General features: G+C 36.2%; 1 protein-coding gene across 4 annotated transcripts; it reads right to left on the bottom strand.

Annotated features, from left to right (window-relative positions):
- Nucleotides 1–9167: 9167 nt before the first annotated feature.
- On the bottom strand, nt 9168–12547 carry LOC113358542. Of its 4 annotated transcripts, none has more exons than XM_026602137.1 (3): nt 12106–12547; nt 10046–10886; nt 9168–9532 (listed from the first exon to the last, which is right to left on the bottom strand). In XM_026602137.1, exons 1-2 carry the CDS (start codon nt 12472–12474, stop codon nt 10344–10346), a joined length of 912 nt encoding a protein of 303 aa, XP_026457922.1. In that variant the 5' UTR covers nt 12475–12547; the 3' UTR covers nt 9168–9532; nt 10046–10343. The 4 variants fall into 4 exon arrangements, with proteins under 4 accessions (XP_026457922.1, XP_026457921.1, XP_026457918.1 ...); XM_026602136.1 differs by lacking the exon at nt 9168–9532 and adding an exon at nt 9586–9897; XM_026602133.1 differs by lacking the exon at nt 9168–9532 and adding an exon at nt 9586–9956.
- Between the last annotated feature and the right edge of the window lie 7443 nt (nt 12548–19990).

Here is a 19990-nt window from a genome sequence, read left to right on the forward strand (position 1 = left end):
ATTTAACAGAAGATGTTTATATGAAACAGCCACCTGGCTTTGAAAGTGCTGAATTTCCAAATAAAGTTTGTCATTTGAAGAAGAGTTTATATGGCCTAAAGCAAGCACCTAGGGCTTGGTTTGAGAAATTTAGTACTGCCTTACTTTCTTATGGTTTTGTGAAGACAGTTTCTGATTTTTCTATGTTTGTTTATGTTGCTGGGTCTGAGATGATGATTCTTCTACTATATGTTGATGATATAATCCTTACTGGGTCTTCAACAAGTTTGCTTTCTCATTTGATTTCTTATTTAAGTGTTGATTTTGCAATGAAAGACTTAGGAGATTTGCATTTTTTTCTTGGGACTAGAAGCTACTAGATCAATTGATAGTATTTTGCTCACTCAAAGGAAATATACATTGGAATTGTTGGACAAAGCAAAGATGCTTGAATGTAATCCTTGCAGTACACCAGTTGCTAAGGGTCCAAGAGTGTAAATACATGATGGTATTTTATTTTCAAATGCTTCTGAATATAGAACTATTGTGGGAATGCTCAGTACTTATGTTTGACAAGACCAGATATATGATTTGCTGTTAATTATGTCAGTCAGTATATGCATGCCCCTATATATGTTCATCTGTTGTTAGTAAAGAGGATATTAAGATATTTAAAAGGTTCCATAAGTCTTGGTATCACAACGAGGAAAGAAGATATTACAACTTTAACAGCTTACAAAGATTCTGATTGGGGGAATTGTCCAGAAACAGCTAGGTCTACTTGTGGTTATGCAGTATTTTTGGGTTCTTCTTTGATTTCTTGGTCCAGTAAAAAGCAGCCAACTGTTTCTAGGTCTACAGTTGAGGCAGAGTACAAGGGATTGTCAGTAGCAACTGCTGAGTTAGAACGGCTTTCTTCGATTCTTTCTGAGTTACATATTGCATTAGCTAAACCAATTACTTTATATTGTGACAATACAAGTGCAATTTACTTGTCAGCGAATCCAATTTCTCATTCCAGGGAAAACATATAAAAATCCATTATCATGTTGTCAGGGAGTTAATTACAAGTGGATTTCTGTCAGTACAACATATTGCTTCAGAGAATCAATTGGCTGATAAATTTACAAAGGGTTTATGTTCTCCAGTATTTACTTCATTGTTGCATCAACTATTGGAGACTTCTATTCAGAGTTCTACTGATGTTTCTCTTTTGGATGATACTGCAGAACTTGCAAGCAACTTATTCTTTAGTTCCTTATCATGTCAGAAAAACTATGTTCTAGTTGTTTTGTTGTTGAGCTTTCTAATGTTCTGTAATTCTTGTTTTTTGTTTACAAACTGCTTTGATCTGCCCTCTATCAGTTTGAGGGGGGCTAATAGGAATAGTTTCAAGTCAATCTTATTTGACTTGACTCGGTGTTTGAATAACTCAGTCAGTCTGTCTGTTTCAGACAAGTCTTTGGTCATGTAATAAATATGTCTGAGAAGTGCTGACATACCTTATCTTCTCAGTATTATCTTTTTCAGAAATAGTAATATACAATTTTCTTCAATTCTTCTTTCTGTTCTGATGTTTAATAATTCTTGATAATCAGAAGTATAAGATTTCTCAGTTTTTCTTTGATTAAGTTGCAACTTCTAAGTAGTAAACCTCTACACTAGAAAGCTAATGGGTAGTTGAAATGAAAGCAAAGAAAGGTGTGAAAGCTACATTCCGTCAACCCAAATATATTGGTGCCCCACAACTCTATGCGAGTGAGAAAGATTATACCACTAAAAGATTTTCAAGGCTCGAAAAAGGCTTAAAACACATGATGATACATCGATCAATCCCAGTTTCTTGATCCTAGACTGCAGAGTTGTGGGGTTCAATAACTTGGAGAGTATATCTGCAATCAGTTCTGTTGATCGAAGTGGAATCATCGTGATGGAACCTGACTCAATTTTCTCGCGCAGAAAATGAATATTAAGCTCGACATGAGCGGTCCTCTCGCGAGCAACAGAACCAGTTGTTATCGCATCCGTACCCTTATCGTCGCAGTGAATTGGTGAGCTTTTCTCTACAGAAAACCCCAACTCTGTAAGAAAATTAGGCATCCAAAGAATCTCACAAGTCCCATCACTTATAGCTGTGTACTCTGCTTCTGATGAAGAACGAGATGTCTTGTCCTGCTTCTGGATTTTCCATGAAATCAAGTGGTTACCCATGAAAGTACAATAACCAGATGAACAATGTTTGTTCGGCGAACTTTCATAGTCTGCTCCTGCATAGCCTGATAAAACGACCGCACAATCCAAAATACCCCGTAGTTCTGTTGACAGAGTGCAAAACCACGCTGCTTACGAATTATCTCAATTTCAAGAAGCGCCTAAGATGTCCCAAGAAGTTGATCTTGAGAACCTGACCCAAATACATTTTAACATGGTCGATAAACATATTATCATCCCCTATGATAATGATATCATACATATTTACAAGAATGATAGTATGAAGGCCTCCATTACCTCGACGGAAGAAACAAGTAGGATCTGAATTGCATCTGGTGAATCCCATTGACTTGATCACTTTACGGAATTTCTGAAACCAAGCAAGCTGAGAATCTTTAAATCCACATAGAGTTTTAAGTAAACGATAAAAGGTTCTTGAATTCCCCCCTTGAAGTTGGAAACCAGGTGGAACAGTCATATAAACCTCCTCTTTAAACCCAACATGCGAGTAGGCATTCTGAACATCCAACTGATGAATAAACCAATATTGACGAGTTGCAAGAGAAATAATGAGTCATATAAAAGGCATGTGAGCAACAGGAATACCAGTGAACCCAAAATCCTCATTATCAAAAGTAACTTGAGTACAAGCAGTTGCTACGAGGCGAGCTTTGTAACAATGAACATACCCGTCATCGTTATACTTTACTGCAAAAACCCACTTACAACCAATTGGGTTTTTTCCAAGAGGAAATACCTTTTTTACCACAAAACATATATGATAGCTAAGAAAATCTAATTTTACAACGCTAATATATTTTAAAAAACTTCGAAAAAAACAAACATCAACTTGGAATTTGTATGTAAATGCCTTTAACTCATGAAATATTATTAGCCAATTCGTAGTAAAGAAGATAACCAATCTGATCCCATGCATTGAGTATCCCTTACAGACTACAACCATTTGACTGTTATGAATATCAAATGTTGTATAAGAATAAATAGCAATTGATGGATTTCCAGATTGTTCAAGCCTTAGTCACCAGATTCGTGAAAGTCATCACGAACTTCCCTGAGATTCGTGAATTTGCGCTCCTCATTGAAATTCATGATTGGAGAGCGCTCCTAACAAGGGAGAAATGCGCTCCTATTGGGTGAGAAACGTTTTACTCTATCCAACTGTAATAATTATGTGGAAGCATATCTAATATTGTATCTGGCTTCATATCCTACCTATATTCTCCTATATTCCTATCTTTATCCAATATATCATGTATCTAGATCCTTTATATTCTTGGTTAGCTTCATAAAACCATGTAACATCTGTATTACTTATCTAGCTAAGTTTTAGTATTTATCTTATCAAGAAGTTAGCGTCAGTGTATATCTCAGACTCCTATATAAATGGATATAATGAAATATTCCATCCTCCCCTACATCGTCTAATCTCCACTACCAACCCCGAGTTCAGAGCCTCACAGGATACATAAGCACAAAATCGGCTTCAGAACGTACGAAACAACATGTGATTGACTGAGATATATTATAGGAAACTAGAAAGTAGGCACTTTATCAAGATTTTCTAAATGTTTTACTATGTTTTTTAAGGAAAATTGGTCGTATAACTACTTGTTAGACTGTTGACTTATTCTTGTCAAATATCTGTGCAGTTCACATGTGTGCAACCGAGAGGTGTCAGTTATGTGTTGGTGGATTCACCGGCCAATACAGTTGACGGTAATCATTAGCCGTAATAAATATCTAAGTCATGTGTCTGTAATTGAACAAGAAAGATAATGAAATGAAAACTAGTTTCAGAGAGATTGTCAAACGACTGTAACTCTCTCAACATGGTATCAGACACCATAAACCCTAATTTCTTCATCTATCTTTATATCAATAAGTAAATCAATCTCTTCTTTTATCAATTTGTATTTCCATCAACCAAATTATCAATGCCAGAAACTGAAAAACACATTGCGTTAACATTCAAACCACCGTCCAAATTAACAAATACCAATTATACATTATGGAAATCTCAGATTGTTCCATTACTTCGCAGCTACAATCTCTTTAGATTTGTAGATGGATCTTATCAATGTCCAGCAAAGTATTTTCGCAGAAATTCTGAAGATGGAGTTGCTGCTATCCTCCGACCTGATTATGTTCAAAATTCATATTCAGATCCAGAATCGAAATTCGTTCGAAATCCTGTCTATACTTATTGGAATAATCAAGATCAAGCTCTTTTATCCTGGTTATTCTCTGCTTGTGCTGAAGAAACTCATTCTCAGGTTATGGATTGTACTTTCTCTCATGAAGTTTGGATTCGTTTTCAACATAATTACAATGCTACTACAAAATCAAGGTTAATGCAATTGAAATCAGATCTTGTCACACTGAAGAAAAACACAGATTCGATGTTGGTGTACTTCAACAAAGTTAAATCTATTTCTCATCAATTAGCTCAAATAGATAGAGCAATATCTGATGAAGATCTGGTGTTTCACATATTACAAGGTCTACCTTCTGAATTCAATGCATTCAAGACATCCATTTCTACTCAGCAACTGAAGAATGAAAATCTTATCACATCATCTGAGCTGCTTGGTTTACTTTTATCTGAGGAAATTCGTGTGAATGATGAATCTAAGGTGGATCTTACAACTGCATCTGCAAATTTTTTGCAACCACATCAACCTAATCAGCATAATCAACATCACTCGTTTGCACAGAATAATCACAGTATTAACACTCCAACTTATGGCAACAATTCACAGTATTCAGGTAACTCAAATTTTCACCCTCCTTCCAATTCAAATTGGTCTTCTTATGATTCTAGAGATTCTCCACAAAGAGCAAATATGTTTAGAGGTGGTCGCAATGGTGCTCGTTTTCGTGGTGGCTATAGAGGTGGAAGATTTGATGGTGGTGGACAATTTTGTCGTTTCAACAATGAAAACCAGTTCTATCCCCCAATGAGGTTTAATCCTTCAACTGATTGTCAAATATGTAAGAAGCCAGGACACTTCGCACCGACTTGTCGATATAGATATGTTCAATCTGACAACACAATGGCATCTGCATACTATACAACTAATGATCCTTACTATGAAGACTATGATGATTTCTGGTGCCCTGAACCTGAGGCATATGCTACTTACACTGATGACAATTCTGCTTCATCATCTGGATGGGTTCCTGACTCTGGTGCAACACACCACGTTACTTCTGATTTATCCAACTTAAATCTCCATTCTCCTTATCAAGGATCAGATCAAGTGCGTGTTGGTAATGGCTCAGGTTTGCACATAACTCATATTGGCACTTCTTCTTTTCAGAATGGCAATACTACATTTACTCTCTCTAATGTACTGCATGTTCCTACAATTACAAAGAATTTGTTTTCAGTACAACAGTTTACTAAGGAGAATAATTGTTATTTTGAATTTCATCATGACAAATTTCTGGTGAAGGCTTTGGATACTCATCATACTCTGCTCACTGGTCCTTTTAAAAATGGACTCTACCATTTGGACTTTACAGCTGTTGATCTCAAACAAGCTTTTACTTCTGGTACTTCTACAACTACTCAATGGCACAATAAATTAGGACATCCTGCATACAAGACTTTGAAGCACATATTTTCCTCTGTTGATGGAGTCATTGATGATCATTTGTCAACTTCAATATGCACTGCCTGTCAACAAGCTAAAGTCATGCATTACCATTTCCTTCTGTTAATCATGAAAACTTGTATGGTTCTTTAGATCTCATTCATACAGATGTTTGGGTTTCTCCTATATGTTCTATCAATGGGTTCAAATACTATGTTTCTTTTATTGATGCTTATATTAGATTCACATGGATACATCCATTGACTTATAAATCAGAGGTGTTGTCTACATTTATCAAATTTCAAAGTCATGTTGAGAATATATTTTCCAAAAGAATTAAGTTTGTCCAGTCAGATTGGGGAGGAGAATACAGAAATGTCTCTACCTACTTGGATAATTGTGGTATTGGCCATAGAGTCTCATGCCCCCATGCTCATGCATAAAATGGAACTGCAGAGAGGAAGCATAGGCACATTGTTGAAACTGGTTTGGCTCTCCTTTCTCATGCTTCTCTGCCATTGTCTTATTGGTCTTATGCCTTTGAAACTGCCAATTTTCTTATCAATAGGCTACCCACACCAACTTTGAAACATTTATCTCCTCTTGAATACTTGTTTCATCTTCAACCTGATTACAATTTTCTACACATTTTTTGCTGTGCTTGCTATCCCTGTCTTAGACCATTCAATGATCACAAACTTCAACCTAGATTTGTCAAATGTATTTTTTCTAGGTTACAACACATTGCACAAGGGTTATAGATGTCTTAATACTTTCACAAACAAAATTATCATTTCTAGAGATGTCAAGTTTGATGAACATGATTTTCCCCATGCAACTCTTGTTCACCATATGCAGTCAACTAATTCTTCCCTGCCAACAATGTCAGTTTCATCCTCTCCACTTTCTTCCACAATTTCTAATGATGTTGACACCACTTGTATCTCTGATTTACCTATTGCCTCTTCCTCATCCCCATCCACTATGTCACCACCCACTTCAATACCACCAACTATATCAGCACCCACTTCTTCAGTACCTACAGTTAATGACCATTCCATGACTACATGAGGCAAGAAGGTAATTTTTAAACCAAAAGTATATGCTTCAGAGGTACAATCTATCTGTGAAGATATTACTGTTCCTACATGCTACACTGAAGCTTGTAAGGATCCTAGGTGGAGGGATGCTATGGATGAAGAGATCAATGCACTATTACAAAATGACACATGGCAGCTAGTACAAGCTATGGGTGGACACAATGTCATTGGCTGCAAGTGGATTTTTAGAATAAAGAGAAATGCAGATGGCAGCATAGCAAGATACAAAGCAAGATTAGTTGCCAAAGGGTATAATCAGATTGAAGGAATTGATTAGCAAGACACTTTCATCCTTGTGTTTAAACCTACTACAGTTAGAATGATTCTCTCTATCTCACTTTACAAAGGATAGCAAATCAGGCAATTGGATGTTAAAAATGCATTTCTTCATGGTCATTTGGCAGAGGATGTTTTTATGGTTTAGCCTCCAGGGTATGTTGACAAGTTAATGCCTAATCATGTGTGCAAGCTCAAGAAGTCTCTCTATGGATTAAAGCAAGCCCCTAGAGCTTGGTTTGATAGACTTAGTCGATTTTTGCTTAAATATGGCTTTTCTGCATCCAAAACTGATACTTCTCTTTTCTACAAGGTAACTGCTTCTGCTGCTATTTACTTTCTCATCTATGTAGATGATATTTTGGTCACAGGAAGTAATCCTTCAACAGTCAATCAACTAATTCTAGACTTGGGTAAAGAATTTGCTATCAAGGACTTGGGCCCTCTTCATTTCTTTCTAGGCATTCATGCTACACCAAACTCTGCAGGTGTTATGTTATCTCAAGAGAAATACATCACTAATCTTTTGGTTAAGACTAAAACGAAAGCTGCACAGCCTTGCAGTACACCATTTTCAAATGTTACAACTACTTCTCAGTCTCCTGCTTTTGATGATCCTCTTCTTTATAGAAGCACTGTGGGAGCTTTACAATATGCCATCATCACTCGGTCTGACATATCATTTGCAGTCAATAAAGCTTGTCAGACTATGCAACATCCATCTGAAGCAGATTGGACTGTTGTTAAGCGCATTCTTAGATATCTAAATGACACTCTTTCTTATGGTTTGCAATTCAAGAGGTCATCTTCTCTTCAACTACAGGCCTACTCAGATGTTGACTGGGCAGGTGACTTGGCAGATAGGCGCTCTACTAGTGACATGGCTATTTACATGGGTCCTAACTTGATTTCATGGTGTTCTAGAAAACAGAAGTTTGTTTCACGATCCAGTACAGAGGTTGAATACAGGGCGTTGGCAGATGCAACTTCTGAGTTGATTTGGGTGCAATCTCTTATGACTGAACTATTTTCTCACTCACCAAGAATTCCAGTTCTGTGGTGACACAACATGAGTGCCACTTATCTGACTACTAATCCTATTTTTCATAATCGAATGAAGCATATTGAAATTGCTTTCCACTTTGTTCGTGAATTGGTTGCTGCTAGGGCATTGAATGTCATATTTTTATCAACTCAGGACCAAATTGCAGACATCTTTACAAAGGGCTTATCAACTTCACGCTTTGCAGCTTTGAGACTCAAGCTCAGTGTCTATGCTTCCATTGACACTGGACTTGCGAGGGGGTGTTAGACTATTGACTTATTCTTGTCAAATATCTGTGCAGTTCACATGTGTGCAACCGAGAGGTGTCAGTTATGTGTTGGTGGATTCACCGGCCAATACAGTTGCCGGTAATCATTAGCTGTAATAAATATCTAAGTCATGTGTCTGTAATTGAACAAGAAAGATAATGAAATGAAAACCAGTTTCAGAGAGATTGTCAAACGACTGTAACTCTCTCAACATGGTATCAGACACCATAAACCCTAATTTCTTCATCTATCTTTCAATCAATCAGTAAATCAATCTCTTCTTTTATCAATTTGTATTTCCATCAACCAAATTATCAATGCCAGAAACTGAAAAACACATTGCGTTAACATTCAAACCACCGGCCAAATTAACAAATACCAATTATACATTATGGAAATCTCAGATTGTTCCATTACTTCGCAGCTACAATCTCTTTAGATTTGTAGATGGATCTTATCAATGTCCAGCAAAGTATTTTCGCAGAAATTCTGAAGATGGAGTTGCTGCTATCCTCCGACCTGATTATGTTCAAAATTCATATTCAGATCCAGAATCGAAATTCGTTCGAAATCCTGTCTATACTTATTGGAATAATCAAGATCAAGCTCTTTTATCCTGGTTATTCTCTGCTTGTGCTGAAGAAACTCATTCTCAGGTTATGGGTTGTACTTTCTCTCATGAAGTTTGGATTCGTTTTCAACATAATTACAATGCTACTACAAAATCAAGGTTAATGCAATTGAAATCAGATCTTGTCACACTGAAGAAAAACACAGATTCGATGTTGGTGTACTTCAACAAAGCTAAATCTATTTCTCATCAATTAGCTCAAATAGATAGAGCAATATCTGATGAAGATCTGGTGTTTCACATATTACAAGGTCTACCTTCTGAATTCAATGCATTCAAGACATCCATTTCTACTCAGCAACTGAAGAATGAAAATCTTATCACATCATCTGAGCTGCTTGGTTTACTTTTATCTGAGGAAATTCGTGTGAATGATGAATCTAAGGTGGATCTTACAACTGCATCTGCAAATGTTTTGCAACCACATCAACCTAATCAGCATAATCAACATCACTCGTTTGCACAGAATAATCACAGTATTAACACTCCAACTTATGGCAACAATTCACAGTATTCAGGTAACTCAAATTTTCACCCTCCTTCCAATTCAAATTGGTCTTCTTATGGTTCTAGAGATTCTCCACAAAGATAATGAAACGAAAACCAGTTTCAGAGAGATTGTCAAATGACTGTAACTCTCTCAACACTACTATATCTATGAAATCTAATTTACGCTCCCTACACGCTCCCCGAATTTCATTTTTGAAAATTTTACGAATTTCGATTCCGACCTCGCTCCCGTTCCCGACCTCGCTCCCGCTCCTGGTGACTAAGGTTCAAGCACATATCACTTACAAAATTTGAGTTCGACTTACCACCTTGATACATCTGTTGAACATAGAGATCTAAGTACAAAATGGAGTGAAGGCCAATTCTCAATAAACATAATTCGTGTATTTTATGGTTTTTGGTCGTACCTTGTGTTAGTGACGATTAAGGAGGGAAGTCCATTAAGCAAATGCTTTGTACAGCGACCGACATTGAAGCCATTAGATATGGGAGCGTGCATTCCAGTTCCACCTGAACACCACATACTTAAAAGTAACATCAATAGAAATTAGTTGGTTCTTGGTCCCAGCAACAGGTGACTCGTACCAGAACAACAACCTCCTTGGGTACGGTCGACGTGGAGACTTCCATACGACTCATAATAAGGGCATGTACATCTATGCGCAAGTAGTACATATGTGTGTAAGTTGACCAAATAATGCTATTTCATTTCTCTAAAATCCATGAACCAAGAAATGGGAAAACAGCAATGACCAATCTGATCAGTAAGGGCGTGCTTTTGTTTCTCCCTTTCTTAGTCAATTTTCCTTTCATCTCTCTTGACAAACCTCCTCTTTTTTTAGGAGACCTCTTTGTAGCCCCATCACCAGATTTTCTACCTAAATCTAGCTCATCCCATCCACCAAAAGTGGTTTCTCGCTGATTATCTTTCTGTTTAACTGGACCATTTTTATCTGCTCCCACCCACGACTGATACCCTGACCTTCCCCCACTGGTCTGACTCATTTCTGTTTCATCCTCTTCCTCACTCATCATAGTATCCCTGCTCCCTCTGGCAAATGGTTTTGTCTTGGTCCCTGACCTAGGTTTTCGGTTTTTATTTATCCTTCCAAACAGTTTATCAATTGCATACGAAAGAATCGACTGTCCAAGTGGAAGTGCTAAAGGCATAAGGAATGCTTTTGGTCCCGATGCCAACAGCAACGATGCAACAACGGCTGGAAGCAACCAACCAAAGGCACTAAAGACCTGCATTGATTAAATAATACAATTTTAAGAGTGTTTATTGTAGTTTAAAGTTTCTATCCTACCCAAGGAAATATTCCAACCAGATTCCTTCGCAAAATACAAAGTGATTAATCAAGAAAGACCACAACATAAAAAGTAATCCGAGAAAGACTTGATAATAAGAACATCATACGACTCAACAACCTATCAACTCTACCCGAATGCCCGAAGTTTGAATCTTCGTACATTTCTTATTAATCGGTGATCTCAAAGTCATGGATATGTAAACTTAAATTTTGTTTGAAGGTACTTTAGATGATGTTTTGAGGGGTGTGACACATGGAATAACCGAGCAAAAAAAAAACATTGAAGATATGCAATACACCAATTCTAAAGGTCTGCACAAAAACCTATTTTGTCCAATCCACTGCAAATTAACGACTTATATTGACTTTCTAACATAATAAGTCATACTTGACCTAGCTTCGTTTTTTTAAAAACAAAATGACTCATCCAATTCCAAATGATGTTTCGACTCAACAGAATGACATCTACAGCATCATCAATGGTAAGGTTGTTCCTCCTAAGGTTTTATTCATGATATGGGCAGCACTGCATAATTATTTACCTACTCTTTCGATTCTTCGTAATCTCTGTGATAGGGAGGAGGAAACACTGGAGCATATTTTCATGCATTGCTCGTTCTCTTGGACAATTTGGAGTTACTTTTTAAGAGCTTTTGAAGTTAAATGGTGTTTTCGTACAAATGAATTTTATGGCTTGGAGATTTAATATGATGAAGGAGAGAAACAATGATACTTGGTGCTATCTTCCTTATATTATCTACTGGATAGTTTGGAAGGAGAGAAATTCAAGATCTTTTGGCGGAAGACGACCTAGTGTGGATGAATTGGTTGATAAGGTGAAGGGTTTGCTAGTTCTGTGGTTTTCAAATTTAAATGCGTTTGAGGGTATTTCTTTAAATCAGGTTTATATGAATTGGAAAGGCATTGATAATCTCTTGTAACAATTTTGGAATTTCTTCATAGAATTTTAACCTTTTATTTCAAAAAAAAAATAATAATAATCCAAATGAAAACTCAAGAAATGACCGCCGTTGGCTTAATCTGGCTCCCACCTTATTCAAATTTACATATATCAACAACTCATACATTAACAACACCCAACAAAACCAAACAATTAACAAAACAAACCTATAAAGAATTTGAAATTACCATACCTTGATGATCCAAATATTATCCACAGCTTCTTCCCAAACTCCTCCTCCTCCTCCACCTCTTCCCATCTCTGGTGAATTATCATCTTCATCAGACCACCAATTCCGTCTTTGTTTCTCTCTCCTTCCAAAACCTACGTATTCATCATCTTCAAATTCACTATCATCATTCAATTCATCTCCAAAATTGATTTTGAATCGATCAGTCCAGTTAGCCTCGGCATTTGAATCCCAACACCCCTTACCAGTTCGTGAACGCGTCTTAGTAGAACAACATCGAATTACACGCGCAGAACACAAATTAAGGTTTCGAGTATTATGGTTTCTTGTCGGAGTAATTAACGAGCAAGTAGTGAGACAGACAGTCTCCATTGATGAAGAGCTTCATTTATTCATTACCTTATCTTATTTCTCTCTTTATAAATTAACATCCCAGCTTTTAATTTGGTTCACCCATACTTAAAGATTTAAAACCTAGATAAATGATCATCGCTTTATATTGGACGAAATAGTTCCTTTTTGAATTTCATGAAACCAGCATTTTGGTGGGACCTTTGACAACGACAACGTATGATTGGTTTAAAAAGAATAGAAAAAAAAATTAAAAAATGGAAATCAATATTTAGCCTGGCGAGATTGGGGTATACCCAAATTAATTGGGTATACCTAATGAGACAAAAACTACGTCATTTTGAAGTAAAAGAAGCCACCCCTTAACCATGTATTTTCGAAATGGCTAATATACCCTTGTTTAATTAACACTAAAAAAATTGATTAGCTTAATTAGTTGAGTTCAGATGGATTAACTGAGTAGATTAAAACTTTTATCCCATGAGTTCAATCAACACCAGTTTTGAATTTTGTGAAAAGTCGACTGGCAAGGTCTGCGGATGAAGAACATGCCGACTATATCTGGCCGACAAAGTCTACGGATGAACAACATGCCGATTATATCTGGTCGGCAAGGTCGGTGAATGAAGAAGATGCCGACTTTATTATTTTTGACACACATGAGACTGTTGTAAATGTTTCACTAGTCGGCATCTTATTGATTTTTTACCTTGCCGGCTACCTTATAGTCGGCAGAGTCGACAAAAAAATACCCTGCCGACTATAACATTTTTGACATACAAATTACAAATGCATGATTAGTCGGAAAGGAATTAATTTCATTACCTGCCGACTAAACTATAGTCGGCAAGGTATAAGGATGAATACCGTGCCGACCCTGTAAATGCTAATTTCAGAGATGAAAAATCGGCACGATATTCAACCTAGGAACCTGCCGACTAGTATTAGTCGGCAAGATCGCCAACAAGAAACCATGCCGACTGTTGATAAAAATTTGGATTATACAGGATTTGAGATTGGGTACAAAATCATACCCAATCTCAAAACCCGTATGATCCAATTATTTTTTTCATTTTTTTTTATTTTTTCTGATTTGGTTTCATAGTTAGAGTTTTGGAAAAAGATTTTGAAATTTTTTTGGATGGATTTTTGGTCGACATGGTTTTTTTGGGGGGCAATTCGGTCTTTAACACCTTTTAGACACCCCTTACCACACTAGTTTGGATGGGAATAAAATGGGTATACCCCAATTAATCTGGGTATACCCCAATCTTGCCAGGATATTTAGATGTGGACACTTGGCAATGTATGATTGGTTTAAAAATTACAAACTTAAAAGTAAAAACCTAACTTACCATGTGTGAAATTTTATGGAAGTACAAATTCAATGTGGAAATCGAGTAACTACTGTATTATGACTCTTTTTTTTCCAAATTAATATATAAAGAGGAAAAAATCCACATATTTTCTGCGAAAATAAAAGAAAAAAATACAAACAATCTACACATATTAACCACCTATTTAATGTACTACCGATCAATATTGGTTAATATTGACTAATTTTGAGCAGGTGAATATTGACCGGCGATAATTTTTTTGTTGTTACAAAAAAATTCCTAACGACTTCTAGCTGTTTTAAGTCGACACGTAGTAACGGCCTAGGATTGTTACAAAAATGACACATAGTAACGGGTTTCAGATGTTACGACTGTATGTTACAAAAATATTCGTAACGGCTCTCCTTTGTTACGACTTGACACGTAGTAACAGCTGGAGTCTGGTACAAAACCGTTACAACCCAAAATTTCTAAAGACAACATTGTCTTTATAAAAAAATTGTAATACGTTGTTTTGAAACAGGTAAAAGCCGTTACAACCCATTTTTGTAACAGTTAGTTTCTGTTGTGAATCGAGAAATTTGGTGTAATGGATTGACGCACAACCTGTGATATTTCAATTGATCATGTATACTTCTATGTGATTGTTAACAATTGAACAACTTTTTGAAGAATACAATTTGATTCTTTGGTTATCATTCATGATTGATTGATCATCATAATTGATTTACATGTGTTAGATGAATGTGGATTACACAAAAGTGTTCATATGGCTAACTTTGGTTACCTACTATTGAACCAACCTTATGTACACGTTTAGGTACAGTTACCCATATCTAAATGAAGTATATTTCATTTGTGTGTGACAAGCTAAGTCCATCTAACGGTGGAGAGATATTGTTTTGGTTTCAAGCAAAACTTAATTTGCATCTAACAGTGAATAATGAATGCTTTGTTTCTAATCTAACTAAGCAAACCCTGATTTGAAAGTCATATAAAGGAGAACTCTAGCAACTGGGAAACCTATTCCCCACACCTTTTGTGTGATACTAGTTGCGTACTAGAGTCGGTTCTCCATTAACCTATGTTTTACCTAAAACCATTTAGGTAAACGACTTAAAGACTTCATTGGGATTCTGAAGCCATATCTAACTATTTTTTCTGTAGTTGCGTATTCTGATCCTACTTGTTCTATCGTATTGAGTACTATCTTCTCTAAGATTGGATTGAGATTTATCTCCGATAGGTATATATAAAAAGTAATCACAAAGCTCTTTGTCTCATTCTTTGTGATTCCACAATAACTTGTTCTACTACCATATAATTAAGTTATTGTGAGGTGATTGATATTTCTAGGATGTTCTTCGGTAATATAAGACCGTATTATCAATTGGTTCATTTGCACCTTGATTTATCATAAGACGGAACAAAACTTCATAGGTATTTCTATGGGAAACAAATTTATCTATCAGAATAGACATTTCTGTGGGAGACAGATTTGTTTATAAGTCTTTGACTTTGGGTCGTAGCAACTCTTAGTTGTGGGTGAGATCATCTAAGGGAATCAAATGCGTAGAGTCCTGCTGGGATTCAGAGGCGTAAGGAACGCGACTGTACCTTGATCTGTGTGAGATTGGTTAGGGCTAAACTACATTCTAATCCGAAGTTAATCTTGTAGTAGGATAGTGTCAGTAGCGGCTTAATACAGTGTGGTGTTCAATCTGGACTAGGTCTCGGGGTTTTTCTGCATTTGCGGTTTCCTCGTTAACAAATATTTTGGTGTCTGTGTTATTTATTTTCCGCATTATATTTTTTTACATAATTGAAATATCACAGGTTGTGCGTAGTTCAATCAATTGGTTAATCCAACCTTTGGTTGTTGACTGGAATTGATTGACACTTGAACACTGGTCTTTAGTACCGTTCAAGTTGTTTCTCATAATAATCAGGCTCGCGGATTCTATCTGATTGATTTGCTGATTACATTAAGAAATTGAGATATAACCCTTGGATACTTTTCCGTGATTGAGTCTGTCTGTCTAGTTGATTCTCTTGGAATTGTATTGGAGTTGTCCATACAGATTGTCGAACGAAATATTGGGTGTCGTTGTTGGACCCTCGCTTTTTCAATTAGTATCAGAGCAGGCAAACACGCTAAGACCTCATAAGTCTGTGTTTGTAGCAATCTGACTCTATGGACAGAAGTGTTATCTCTATAAACGTACCGCCAGTCTTCGATGACTCGAATTACTTATGGTGGAAAATTGTTATGCGTTCCTTTCTCCAAGCACGTGATTTTCAATCATGGGTTCGTGTAGTTAATAGCTATAATCCTCCGGTTGTTACAAAAGGAGTTGTAACTGTTCCAAAGGATATTGGTGCATATGATCCTGCCGAGATTCTCGCTGCAAAGCAAAATTACGACGGATTAAATGTTATCATCCATTTCCATTACCCCAGATCTTCAGCACCATGTGACTACGTGCATTAACTCTAGATGCTTGGGATATCTTAGAAACTGTATTCAAAGGAAATTACTCTGAGAAAGAAGCGAGGCTTCAAAACCTAAATTCTGATTGGGAAAACCTTCGTATGGCTGATGAAGAATCATTTGATGAGTTTAATTACAAAGTATCTGATATTGTAAATGCATCTTTTGCATTGGGTAAGATCATTCCTAAAAAGGACATTTAGATGAAAATTCTCAGATCGTCGCCAGCCAAATACGATTCTAAGAAACATGCCATCGTTGAAGGTAATAACCTTGATACACTTTCCAAGAATACACTTGTTGGAAAGCTAAAGATCTTTGATCATGAGCTTACATCCAAAACTGGAAAGGATATTGCTTTTAAAGCACAAAAGAACACCAAATTACTTGATAAAATTAAAAGTGTTGGCAACTCGGTGGGCTCACAGATTTCTATCTGTTCGATTGCAGATCGTATTGAGAAATTGAGATATAACTCTTGGGTATATTTCCTTGATTGAGTATGACTGTCTAGTTGATTCTCTTGGAAGTATATTGGAGCTATCCATACAGATTGTCGAACGAAATATTGGGTGTGTTTGCTAGACCCCCACTTTTTCAAGAAGATTTATTTATATGAGCTCGTTCTTATATTTTCACCACATACTTCAGCTTGAGACCAACTATAATCAGAAAAGAAATACCCTCATTCACTTTTAAAACTACTTTTGTTGCAAAGTTCTACTTCTCTTAACGAAAATCTTTGATACTCGAAACAAGTCCTTCATTGATCACATTACTTAAACATTATGTTTTTTTGTATCTCCTGTAACTAATAATATGTTGATTTCCTTAGAGTTACCGCCATTCTGGTGCAAGATGAAAAATATCCAAGATTGGTTGTGAAACTATTCTAAGAAATTAAGAGAAATGATGATCCTAAAGGTCTTAGAGTTGATGAATTAGCTTATGCTCTAAATCTTTGTTGGTCCCCTATGGGTCGTTTAATAATAAAAAAAAATATGTTCCTCATGTTTTTATCAGGTGGTCTCAAGGATTCGGAAATGAAAGACTGGTTTTTCACGGTGACAATCCGAATGTCCTAAATAGCATGAAGAAGAACACTTTTGTTGTCAGCTGGAGGTCCAAACCTATTTAGCTTGAAGCTTTAAATTATAACTAGTTTTTTTCTAGATCTTCCTTTTGCTATATTCAGAGGTTTTGTAATAAATTAGCAGACAAGGTAGCTAAGCATCTAAATAGATTTAAAAGTCTTCATATTGATTCTAGATCTTGGGATGATTTTAGCAAAAATGTATGGTTAAGTGAGCTTTGTAACTCAAACAATTAATGTAATGTCTTTCCCTTAGTTCTATAAAATTTCCTTTCATCAAAAAAATAAAATAAAATATAAAGAATATTATGTGTTCATCTAGAAAAAATAAGATATGAAAAACTTAAATCTTAAAATAACTTAAACAATATTTTTAGCGGTTCTTAGATTTGTTAGCAAAAACCTATCGAGGAAAGCACTAAAAAGTATCTCGGTTCTATAACGCTAAGTGTTTGTTAAAGAAAAAAAATAGGATCAGAAAAGGTTAAAACTATGGTTAAAGGATAATATTTGCGTGAAAAATATTGGGAAAAATATTTAAAAATTCTTGAATAAATACTTTCTTATAGACATGTCTTTATCTTTTTTACAAATTTCGAAAGTCTAATTTTAGTAGCTTACATATTACAAAACCGACAGTCTTGATTTTAGTAAAAAGATGTAAACATGACGTAAGAATATAAACAAAATTTCAACCAGACAGGGTCAAGAGTTTGGTCGACCAACCAACATAAAGGAAGGCGTACGCTATCGTTCAAGATTCTACGTGGAGCAAGAGATTGAATCAATTTGCTTAAAAATTAACGGTCACGAAATGTAAGGGGCCAACTTGTTTTTCATTCAATTAGAGCGAGGTTTCATTAACCGCACAATAAGAAAGGAGGTTAGCGCAACTCTTAACTAGAATAAGAGATGAATCGGAGTGTTTTAAGTTGTTGATGATGGAGTTTTTTTTTATTTTCTACATGTGTAAACTCTCCTAAATAAAGGTCTTAATAAAATAAAATTTCCTGTTAGGATTTTTTACATCCGTTATTGAAGATGCTCTTAGGGAAACTCCTATGGGGAAAACAATCATCCACATCTGTGTGATGGTCCACATTTTACGGACCAAAAACCGCCAGTATGGGTGAAATTATCATCGATATGTTTGTGAAATCCACATGCTACTCCACAATTTGTGAAGTCCATATGTTCGTATTTCTTTCTTATCCGGTCACTTAATGACCGGTGTAATAATTTTATTTTGTTGATCCAGCCACTAAATCACCGGACATGAGTTTCACTTTTTATGAATGTTGTAATTATATGCACTCCTAGGTTATCGCAACGGTTTATGTTTGAATTGGTAACAGTCGTAAGCGTTGCTCATTTCCATTTTATGAAATTAAATTGAAATTCGTCTCATCCGGTCATGAAAGAGTCGGATGAATTTTTTGTGATTTATTATTTTTTATAAATCCGGACTAGAAGTAATCAGATGGATTAAACTTTTGGTTTTTTTCTCACGGTGAGTTTTGGCTCCATTAATTACTGATGGTCCATATATATGTGGATGCTCCTTAAGTTGTGGATGGTTTTACCTCCATACCATTAGGGGTGAGAAAAAGGTCCGGAACCGCGGATTTCATCCGTACCCGTCCGTAAAATTGCGGATGAAACCCAATCCGCAAGATCTATGGGACAAACACGGATGACATTATCAAATCCGCACTTTTAGCGGATTGGTTGCGGTTGGACTTTGAAATCGGCGGATTCACCCGCACAGTAGAGTAGCAAGGAAAATGAATAAAAGTATTAAGGATAATATTGGAAGTGCCATTTTTATATATAAATTTCTTATCTTTCTCAAACCTAATTTTTCTCAACTTATTTTCTATGTGTATGTATGAGAATCTGATCTGTGTAAATGGACACTACTTGAGACACAAGAATAAAGAAGTCATGTTTGACGTTCCTATCACTTAATCACTATACAATCGAATAATCAAATCGCAGAGAGGACTGAACTGTGATGCACAACAACAGGAAGCAAACTCATCTTGAAGATAGGCTTCTCACTCTTGATTTTCAAACTCCCCCATTCTCTCAATGATAGCCTGCACGTTTAAGTAAGATAGCATTTTAGGCATAACTTCTACTGCTTTAGTTAATGTTCTATCAGGACAGGAAAGATTGTGAGCAACAGACACATGTTGTTCATATAGTATTTCTGGGAAGGCCTTAGTAGACAACAATGGTTTTAAAATTAGAGTTCGTCATGGGAAAGATATATATTTTATTTTATTTTATTTTTTCTTCCAACTAAATACCCGGTTAATCCGCATTCGGGTCGTATCATCCGTTAATTCGCAGATATCAAATTTACAGATGATTAGATCGGACACGGTTGGATGTTCCAAATCCGCAAGTTTGATGGATTGGACGCGGGGACCCGCTTGCGTCCGTGCATGGCTCACTCCTACCTACCATAGGAGTTGCCCTTATTGTGTTTGGAGAGTTGGAGCATGCAGGGCAGAAAGCATTGTTATGGCGAGGTCAGTCGGTGCTGCGAACATAAGATTTGGGGGTGCAAGTAAAACACAACCTAGCAATAAGAAACGACAAACAAACTGA

This window comes from Papaver somniferum, chromosome 3, assembly GCF_003573695.1.
Source record: "Papaver somniferum cultivar HN1 chromosome 3, ASM357369v1, whole genome shotgun sequence".
Classification (NCBI taxonomy): Eukaryota; Viridiplantae; Streptophyta; class Magnoliopsida; order Ranunculales; family Papaveraceae; genus Papaver; species Papaver somniferum.

Coding starts and splice junctions, on each gene's coding strand:
- LOC113358542 (XM_026602137.1), bottom strand. CDS start 12,474: ATGGAGACTGTCTGTCTCACTACTTGCTCGTTAATTACTCCGACAAGA. Junction 10,887..12,105: donor ATAATATTTGGATCATCAAG/GTATGGTAATTT, acceptor TAATCAATGCAG/GTCTTTAGTGCCTTTGGTTG.